We start from the raw sequence: 10488 nt of genomic DNA, 5'->3' as shown, positions 1-10488 counted from the left end.
GAAAAAGGAGTTTCATACACATGGATCATGTTCATATAAAATCACCTTAGTTGCATAAAATAAGGGTAATTATTAAAATAAAAAGTAGAGATCTGAAATTTAGAGTTCAACGAAACTAGTATTGTTGACTTTTGATAATTGCTAAGTATCTCATTTTTCTTGCTGTTTAGAGGAGCAAAATCTAAAGCGATAATAGGTTTATTTTGGGAGGAATAAAATAATTTTTTTTTTTTTAAGTAAGTAGGATTAAATTCATATAAATAATTTTCTTGTATTATAAAAGAACTATTATTTTTCTCAATATTCTTAAATCTTCTGGTAATACCTATAGCTAAAAACATACATGAGGTGTATTTATCAAACTTTACATATTCTATTATTCCTTTGAATTTTTTCTGATACTTAAAATGAAACTGGTGTAATGAGTAAATGAAAATTGTATCAAATGAATAGAAGCACATATATATTGAACCGTCTTGCGTTTGTATTGTTTCTATCCCTTTGTACAAGTTAAATATGTAGTCATTCAATGATGTATATAAAGGATGATTTATTATTGCTAATGTTTTTATTGTTATAGTATTCCAAATGCTAATAAAATTATCATGACATATACATAATATTTTCCCGTCCTCACTTATCGCACCTTGCAAAATCTTATGGTTGTTATAATTCACGTTTTTAATTATTGTGATTTTTTTGTCCTTTCCCGTATCCGTGCTTTCCACGGGATTGTCGGTGCCGGTACCGTCCCCCCAATTGACATTGCCTCTTCCCCAACTTCCATTTCCTCTTCTCCAACTTCCATTTCCTCTTCCCCAACTTCCATTTCCTCTTCCCCAACTTCCATTTCCTCTTCCCCAACTTCCATTTCCTCTTCCCCAACTTCCATTTCCTCTTCTCCAATTTTCATTACCGTTTCTCCCCTTCTCCACTTCTCCACCAGCGGAAACACATTCTTGTGGGTCATGTCTGTACAAGTCACGAACGTTACACCCCTTTGGTACATATACATACTTGTCCTCATATATATCAAAAACGTCTATATCCTGTTCCTCATATATACACTTTTCAAAGACATGCTCACTATTTTCTAAACAGTAGAAAGTTATCATGCCACTGTATTCTAACACAAGGAAGAGACTTAAGAAGGGATGACTTAAAATCATTTTATATTTTTCTACATCATAATTATTTTCGTGTTTTCCTTGTATATGTATGTTCTCTTCTTCTATACATATTTTGCTTTCAACATTATTTAAAGAGTCACATGTAATAGTGTACTCATACACATTTATGTATTCTAAATTGTTAATAAGACGCCAGAACTTGAAAGTGTACAACGTTTGCATAAGAACAGATTCGGATAAAGAGTAACTAACTTCATCCATCAAATAATTTCTCTTTTCAATAGTCATTAATACATTTCTGCTATGATTAAACGAAAATAAAATTAATTCCAAGTCATTTACTTTTTCTGCGTCTGTTCTACTTTTATATATAGTTTTTAAAGGACATAAAAATTTTACATGCCTATCTTTTTCAATATTATATAACTGTAAATTTGAAAAAGTTGTTAAGAAACAAAAAATTAATCCTTTGTTTGAATCGCAATAAAAACATATTTGATAATTCCTGTATAAACTATTCTCTACATTTGTGTGATTGTATATTTTCTTTTCGAGCTCCTTTTGTATATGTTCAAAGGTCATAATAGGGTTTTGTCTTTTTCTTATTTTTCTCTTTCCTTCTAAGGTATTCACTCTTGTAATCTCACCATTCAAGTTCTTTCCCCGTATGTTGACCTCCTCTTCACTTGTGCAAAACTCTATTCCTTCCTCTAGCAGTGAATCTTCCTCTACTCCGCCTTCCTGCACCCCGTCTTTATCCCCTCTGTCCAACTGTATTATTTCCTCCTCTACATTCTCCTCTTCATCCCCTTCCGTGTTTTCATCATAATCCGACTGGTCGTCATCGCCCTCTTCACTATTAGCAAGACAATTTTCTGAAGAATCGTTGTTAAAAATGTCAAAATTTGACTTTTCTTTTTGCTTCTGCTTATTCTTCTCCTCTTCCATGTTGTATTCAAGCAATGCTTCAGGACCACCTTCTCCTTCTATGGACACCTCACAAACGGATGGCATATGTACCCTCTCCTTTGTCTGTCTACTTTCCTTAGTTCTATCTCTACCCCTATCGCTACCCCTCGTAGTTCCATAATTGTACGTGTCATTTATCTGTTTTGCAAAAATGTTAAAGCTATTTCTGATGTTTAAATAAATACTTGAATAATTGGAATATAAATTCCTGAGTGATAAGGGCATATTTATTCCATAGTGCTTATAAAAAAAAAGGCGATGATTATAGTTTATACATAAAATATTGTTATCTAAAGAACTGCAAATAATTAAGTTTTTCTTTTTATTTACATAAACATAATAACATGGTGAACCTAAATGTGATATAAATTCATATGATCCATTGTTTATATCATAAAATAATATTACAGCTTCCTCTCCACATGATATCACTTTTTTTTCATCTATTGTTATATTATATACAGAATGACTATGCCAACTATATTTTATCAAATTTACTTTTTGCATATTTATTACTTTTTCACTGCTTAGATGGAAATCAATATATGGGATGTTCTTTACGCAAGTAAACTCGTCATCATCCATTAGATTTTTTTCAAAAATGCGCTGTTGAGTTTCCTCCTTTTTTGAAAAAATTTCTGGTGCACTTTCTCCCTCTGTTGTGCTACGATGTACCATGTTACTTATATAATCTACTTCAAATGTCGCTAAATGTGGAAATAAATTTGATAAGGAGGATAAGTTATAAATAAAGCTAGCACAATCTTTAGTTGCATGTAATGGTTCGCGCATTGTCAATCTTCCTCTTCCTTTAGTCCCTTTATTATCTTTACTGTCCAACATTATTAACTCTTCAAATAACAGTATGTATATATAACCTGTAACGAACCCAATGCATAAAAAATTATCATCACTTATTTTTATTGATGATATATAGTCCTTATAATAAATAATATTATACCACTTTTTAACAATATCATATATAACGATTATGTTATTATTTGCCAAAACTAGTTTACTCAAACTACTGTTCATGTCAATCATGGAGAAATAAATATATTTTATTTTTAGTATGGGTTTTATTTTCAACTTGGCCGTAATGTACAACTTTGTGCTGAATCCTAAACTGCTTGCTTTTTCTCGCTCTCGTACTGTATATGCACTCACTGGTACATTCATTACTTCATTTATTTTTCCACCCATTTCGTACGCGACGTTTGTCCAATTTTTTCCCTCCACTTTCTTCTGCCCCTTTTCTTCAAAACTTCTATTCTCTGCTAATTCTTTTGGATAAAGCTTCATATTATAATCCATTTCAGAATCAGAAGAAAATGTATAAGTGACATGACTTGGAGGTGCAACCATGCTGCTTGACTTTTTTTTCCGATCTTTCTTGTTCTCTTTGTTCTCCTCATTCTCTTCCTTCTTCTTCTCTTCATTTAATAGTAAATTGGCTTGCAAATTGTGCATGTCTTTTTCGTAGTTAAAAATAAATCTTAATAAAAAAAAGTTCATGTACATCTTACCATCACAAAACTCCCATGTAGAAAAACAGAGCTCCCCATTTTTACCAAAGCTATTTATATAAAATAAATTTTTTATAAAAAATTTTTTAATGAAATGAAAAATTTTATTTGTAATACGATATACATAAATATAGTTATTATAACTTTTCAAAATTAAATATTCTTCTTTATCTTTTTTATCATAAAAATAAAACATCTTATCTATGAGAAATGATGTTACTATTCTTTTCTTTTTTTTCCTCCCTAAATCTATTAATAATATACCGCTTTCACTACTAGCATATAAAATATTCTTTTTACTTAGTATTGGTCTATTTTTAATTATATTACCTCCTAAATGCACTTTTAAAAAACTGATATCTTTTTTATAATTTGCATTTCTTAGTAATAATTCCTTTTCTAATACACTCGTGTATTCATTTTTAATTATCTCTTCTTCAAGTTCATTTAATTTGTTCACATGCATTTTTTCATTCTCTTTTTGCTTTTCAACAACATTGTGCATCATACCATCTCTGCTAAAGGCACCTTTGCTTATGTTCATCCTTTGCACTATCCGTCAAACAGGGGGCTTTTCCTCCAGCATGTACCGATATACGCCTATATGTATATCTACGTATATGTACGTGTACGAGCGCAAGTACACGTATGTATGTATGTATGTATGTATGTACGTACGTACGTATGTATGTGTTTATACATACCCGCACATACGTTTGTACATGTAAGTACTCTAATTGTCGTATCGACAAATGGGGCACTGCTTTTATATACTATCACGTTTTACAAAATTTTCGCATTTCATTTTTATGACTGTGGTCAAACAAAACTACAAAACCGGTGAACTACAAAACTTTAAAAATATTTTATCACTAGTCCATTACATAGAGTAAAACGCTGTGTCGTTTTTTTTCCCTCGTTTACATGTTCAACAAACAATGTCGTTTTTTTATTTTTGTATCCTACAAATTTCATTAAAAAATATTGTAAGCAAACTACTTCTCATTCTCATTCTATTTCTTTTTTTTCTTTTATTATTATTATTACAATATTTGCTTCTAATATTACTATTTCAAATGAAACACCTACATATGAATTTTTATTTTTTTATATAAAAATTAAAAAAAGATCGAAAAAAGAGTTGTTAACGCATTTTCATCAGCGAAATGTTGCTCTCCTTTTTGCACTATATATTTCGTATATAATATGTTATAAATATTTTGTACGTACATATATATATGTACGTATATAAGTATATACTCATATAAGTTCTTCAAAATTTTGTAGAGCAATATGTAAGTTATAAAAGAGGTTTTTTTTTTTTGACCGTATTTGTTGAAAAAGAGGGGGTCAAAATATACTATTACATATACATAAATATACATATATATACATACGTATAAATAAATATATACAAATGTATTTGTGACTGTATGTATATATATATGTATGTACATATATAGTTGTACTGCATATGTATGCACAGCAAGGGAAAATTAATGACACAATGACCAATAAAACAAACTCACCACTCGTTTGTTCGATCGTTCTTTAGTTTTTTTTTTTTTTTTCTTTTTTTTAAATATTCTGCATTATCAAAAAAAGGAAAAATTTATTTTTATACTCACTTGAAGGAGCCTATATGCCGTTGTATAAACCCTTTTAATAAAGAATTTTTATTTTATTATTATTCTTTTTTTTTTTTTTACAAAAAAAATACAAAAGTTCAAGAGTTAGTTTTATAACCTTTTTTAAAAAAAATAATCACAAAAATTTGACAGTTAATTCATGAATGGGCGTATATAACATAGATCTATGCATGTATGGAAGTTTGTATATGTATACATATTTATGCATATATGTATGTTTGCATTTTTCTGTTTAATGTTCTTTCCGCTTTTCTGAGAAAATATCTCCATTAAATAAAATTGTATGTTACAACGCAAGGCACATTTTTATGATCATTTCGTTGTAACAAAAATATATAAGCTGTTTTTAAAAAAGAAAAAAAAAAAAAATTAAAAACTACCCAAAAAAAGTGCATAATATGTAAATAGGAATGAAAAAAAAAAAATAATTAAAAATAAAATAATTATACAAAAGTTCCAAAAAAAAGAGCAAGATACATAGAAGTTTATTGTTCCATATTAATGATAAAGTCTCTTAAGTTACTGGTAACGTAATTATAAATATAGTTATATTCATTATACAAGTTTTTTAATTCTTCCTTTGAGTCGTCTTTTTTTTTTTGCAGCATCTTCATTTCCCTACATTTTTCTTCCTTTATAAGTAGTAATTAAAACATAAAAATGGATGAATTTAATACTGCAGTGACGATGCATACATGCATATATGCACTTATATTTATATACATATATATATATATATATATATATATAATATGCGTGTGGGTACACTATGGTTCTTTTAAATTACTTCTATCATTAATGAGTCGGGTAGTTCATCAATGCAGGCATCTATTATTTTTAAAATTAAATTCATTCTTTCCGCCCTATCTAAAATCTCCTCCTCTAACGATACTTCGAAATTTGATTTGATAAAATAGCTTTTTTCATTTTCTTTGTCTTCATAGAGAGGGTGTTCCTTTTTGCCATCTGATTTATTCCCTTCATTTACTTCGTCCTTCATTTTGTCATTCGTGTCCTCGTTCATTTTGGCATTCATATCCTCCTTCACTTTGTCATTAAATACGCTATTTAATTCCTGTGTTCCTCCCTCGATAGTTCCCTTCCTTTCTTTTTCCCATTCTTTTAGCAAATTCACAAAATGGGCATATTCGCTAGACTCACTGGACACAATTTGTAATTCCTTCAGTTCACCTTTGTACGATAAATTACTAAGAACATCCTTAAATTAAAAAAAACAAGAAAAACAAATTAATACAAAACTACGTGTACATAATACAAATACGTTTATGTTCTTATGTGTGCATTTATTTATAAAGTTGAGTACTTTTATATATTCTTAAAATTTTGTAGGTGACGTTATTTGCTTATTAGTTTTTTATTATATATTTATTATGTATTTTTTATTTATCTTTTATGTATTTATTATATATTTATTATGTATTTTTTATTTATCTTTTATGTATTTATTATATATTTATTATGTATTTTTTATTTATCTTTTATGTATTTATTATATATTTATTATGTATCTTTTACTTATCTTTTATGTATTTATTATATATTTATTATGTATTCTTTATGTATTTTTTTATGTAATTTTTTTTTATATACTATTATTGAATGTAAGCAATTGTTCAGCAAATTTTGGAGTTTTTTAATGGGATCGTTTGTTTGAGGAGATATGAAATTATTAATCATTTCTTCTTTGAGAAAAGTAAAATAACTCTACATATTTTGAGCTATTATAAATTTATTAGAACTAAAAAAGAAGGAAAATCGTTTTTTCTGAAAATTAACTTGAAATGGTAAATAAAAGAAAATTATTTCTTAAAAATCAAATTAAAAAAAAAAAATATATATATATCAAAATTGTTAGGAAAAGGAAAAATTTTTCCTTGTATTATGGTTAAAGAGCAATACAGAAAAAAACTTCAAATTTCGATTTGAAAAAATAAAAAATTGAAATATTGATAAAATGAAAAATAGGACTATATTTATGTATATAAGAGTACATATTAGGTAGGTTAATTTATATTGTGCATACTCGTTCAAAAAAGAAACTTATACGGTTGAAGATTATACAGGAGCAAAAAATAAAATAAAATAAAATAAAGAAGCAAAAGTAATAACAGCAACGGTAGTAGCAATGACAGTGACAGTGGCAAAAATGATACACACAAAAGAATTAAACTTCAAATTTTTCTTGAAAAAATACAATAAAAAATAAAAAGGTTTGTGCACACAAATAAATAAATAAATATATATATATAATATTAATAAAGGTCGAATGAACAATATAAACACGTGAGTAATTAAAAGGAATGGGAATTCATGTAGTAATAATAATATGTACAAGCTTTAAAAAACATGTGGCGAGAAAACAGGTGAAACCTTTTATACATACAGATATGGAAATAAATTAAAGCAAAAAATTATGAGCTCCATCAAGAAAAAAACAGCAGAATTAAGCAAAGAGGAACTAATAATAAAACGGAACTATCAAACATTACGCAAAATTTAGAACGTGATTCAGTAAATTAAAAGATTCAAGTTATTATATGGACATTATTGTTCTTATTGAGTGTGTTAAAATGTTCATTGCTAATGATGCCTGAAAAGAAAGGGCAAATCAAAAATTACTAAGTTAACTTGTACAATTTGCGGAAGATGCTTATCTGTACATAGATACATAGATACATAGATATACACATACATACGTACATACATACATACATACACACTACGTATATAAGTATCATAACATATACTCGTTTTGCTCCTTTCCCTGTGTGTTAATATTATGAAGTCTTATCTCATTCCATTCTCTCTTAACATTTGGAAAAAAAATTACACAACCATATGATTTTTTAATAATCTTATATAAGGCCTTCTTGTATATGTGAAAATAAAAATTACTTAAAAGAACAGTGTACATTAGAAGCAATTTTATTATAATATTATTATTATTACTACTATTACTGTTTATTATTATCATTAATATTAATATTAATTATTTTATTTTATTTTTTGTGTAAACCGTCTTAAAGTTAGCAACTGGTATTTTCACAATTGTAAAATGCAACGAAGATTTGCGTAACATTTGAGCGGTTTGGGAAAAAAATATATATACCGTTTAAAATGTTGCAAAAATATTTACAACTGTTTTTATTGAAATTTTCTTTTCTTTTCTTTTTTTCTAAAAAGAAACTTAGCAACATTTATATACATTAAACACATGTCGCAAAAGAACACATTTTTTTTTTTTTTCTTTTTGGACCTAAAATGTTGAAATTTTCGTATATTTCTTTTACATAAAAATATACACATATATATATGTACATAATTTTTATCTTTCAAACAGAATGCTATTTAACATTGCTTTATTAAAAAATAAAGATAAACTGTTTTTCGTAAATGAATATAGTTAAATCCTTGCGGAAAAGACTTCTTAGTTATTTTTATTTACACTAGCTTCTTTTGTCAACGGTATAACGCATGGTATGATAAATATTTTTACGTATAAGTTTTGTATATAATGAGTTAAAATAATTGAATGCATTTTTAAAATAAAATGAGGATTAATACATTTAGCAAAATGTATCTTTTTACAAAAATAATACTCATAGAAAAGAAAAACGTTATTCTCTTTATCTTTTTGCAGCATTTCTTTATCAGTCGATTTTTTCATACAAACGTGTATATATATGCCAATAGTACTACTGTGATACTAATCCCCCTAGTACACTTTAGTACAGCTCACGATAAATAAATAAATAAATAAATATATATATATATATATATATATATTCATACATAATACACTGTATGTATTTTAATCATCAGTATATTTTCTCCAGTACTATATAATTTTTTTACTTCTATGAATTAATAATTTTTATAAAAACAAAAAGAAGAGAAAGTAACATGTATGAACACATTTAACAATACTATTTGTTCATATTTAATTGTTAATGTAATTTTTTTATTCTCTTTTAAATATTTTTAAATTATTGAAAAGATTTAAAACATGTTCTTATAAACAAAAAGAACATAAGCACATCAAGAGTGCCTCATTTTGGAATGATTTTATATATATATATATAATCATTTATATTTTATACAATTATTTATGTATCATATGAACATGTGAACAAACGAAAAAAGCAATTTTTTTAGTGCTTGAACGATAAAAATTTAATAAAATTGAAAAAGAAAAAAATTATAAAAATAAAAATAATAAATTAACACAAGCGAATGGCATATAAATCAAATAATAAATATTGTGAAAATAAAAAAAAAAAAATTATAAATTAACAGAAGTGATAGAAAATTAGCTTATATTTTAAAAAATAGTTGGGACATAAAGTTATCAATTTATACATATATATAAATATATACATGCTATATTATATGTACCTGCTTATAATCATCCTATGCAATATATTATTTGAGTGAAAATGTCTTTACAAATAATCGATAACAACGATTTTCAGCATATTTTAAGAATTTTGAATACGAATGTTGATGGTAAAGAAAAAGTAACCATTGCCTTAACTGCTATTAAAGGTATTGGAAAGAGAATGGCTAGCGTAATATGCAGGCAGGCAAATGTTAACCCAACAAAAAGAGCAGGGGAATTAACAGCAGAAGAAATTAACAACGTTAGTTTAAACATAATTATAAAATTTACACGATGCTTATAAAGTTTATGTACATATGCATAAGTGAATATGTACGCCAATACATGTACATTTACGTTTATATATGTGCATATATGTTAAATAGAATATATTCGTTTTTATTTGTTTGCATTTGTTCCCTAATTATTACATTTTAATTAAATTGACTTAATATGATTCTTTTCAGATTGTTCACATTATGAATGCCCCCTCTCAATTCAAAATTCCAGACTGGTTTTTGAATAGAAGGAAAGATGTAAAAGACGGAAAGAATTTACATGTTATAGCAAATCAGCTAGATTCCTATTTACGTGAAGATTTAGAAAGAATGAAAAAAATTAGATTACACAGAGGTTTACGTCACCACTGGGGATTAAGAGTGCGCGGTCAGCACACCAAAACAACGGGAAGAAGGGGAAGAACTGTTGGTGTATCCAAAAAGAAAGGAGCGTAAATGGAATAACCTTTGCTAATTGCTACCCCTGTTCCAGTTTATATATCTTATTCCTATTACTCTTATTCATATTACTCTTAT

General features: G+C 26.9%; 3 protein-coding genes across 3 annotated transcripts; 1 reads left to right on the top strand and 2 right to left on the bottom strand.

Annotated features, from left to right (window-relative positions):
* Positions 1 to 41: 41 nt before the first annotated feature.
* Positions 42 to 4169, bottom strand: MKS88_002864 (WD repeat-containing protein; the record flags this gene model as incomplete). The annotated part of the gene is made up of 1 exon (XM_067215909.1): positions 42 to 4169. The coding sequence occupies one exon, from the start codon at positions 4167 to 4169 to the stop codon at positions 42 to 44; it is 4128 nt and encodes a 1375-aa protein (XP_067073441.1).
* A 1590-nt stretch (positions 4170 to 5759) lies between these two features.
* On the bottom strand, positions 5760 to 6972 carry MKS88_002863 (mediator of RNA polymerase II transcription subunit 21; the record flags this gene model as incomplete). The annotated part of the gene is made up of 3 exons (XM_067215908.1): positions 5760 to 5906; positions 6062 to 6493; positions 6886 to 6972. 3 exons carry the CDS (start codon positions 6970 to 6972, stop codon positions 5760 to 5762), a joined length of 666 nt encoding a protein of 221 aa, XP_067073440.1.
* A 2759-nt stretch (positions 6973 to 9731) lies between these two features.
* MKS88_002862 (40S ribosomal protein S18) lies at positions 9732 to 10407 on the top strand (the record flags this gene model as incomplete). Its single annotated transcript, XM_067215907.1, has 2 exons — positions 9732 to 9935; positions 10141 to 10407. 2 exons carry the CDS (start codon positions 9732 to 9734, stop codon positions 10405 to 10407), a joined length of 471 nt encoding a protein of 156 aa, XP_067073439.1.
* Positions 10408 to 10488: the final 81 nt, after the last annotated feature.

This window comes from Plasmodium brasilianum, chromosome 9 (genome assembly GCF_023973825.1).
Source record: "Plasmodium brasilianum strain Bolivian I chromosome 9, whole genome shotgun sequence".
Lineage (NCBI taxonomy): Eukaryota > Apicomplexa > Aconoidasida > Haemosporida > Plasmodiidae > Plasmodium > Plasmodium brasilianum.
Note: the sequence above shows the minus strand (reverse complement) of the source record. Positions and strands in the feature narration are given on the sequence as shown.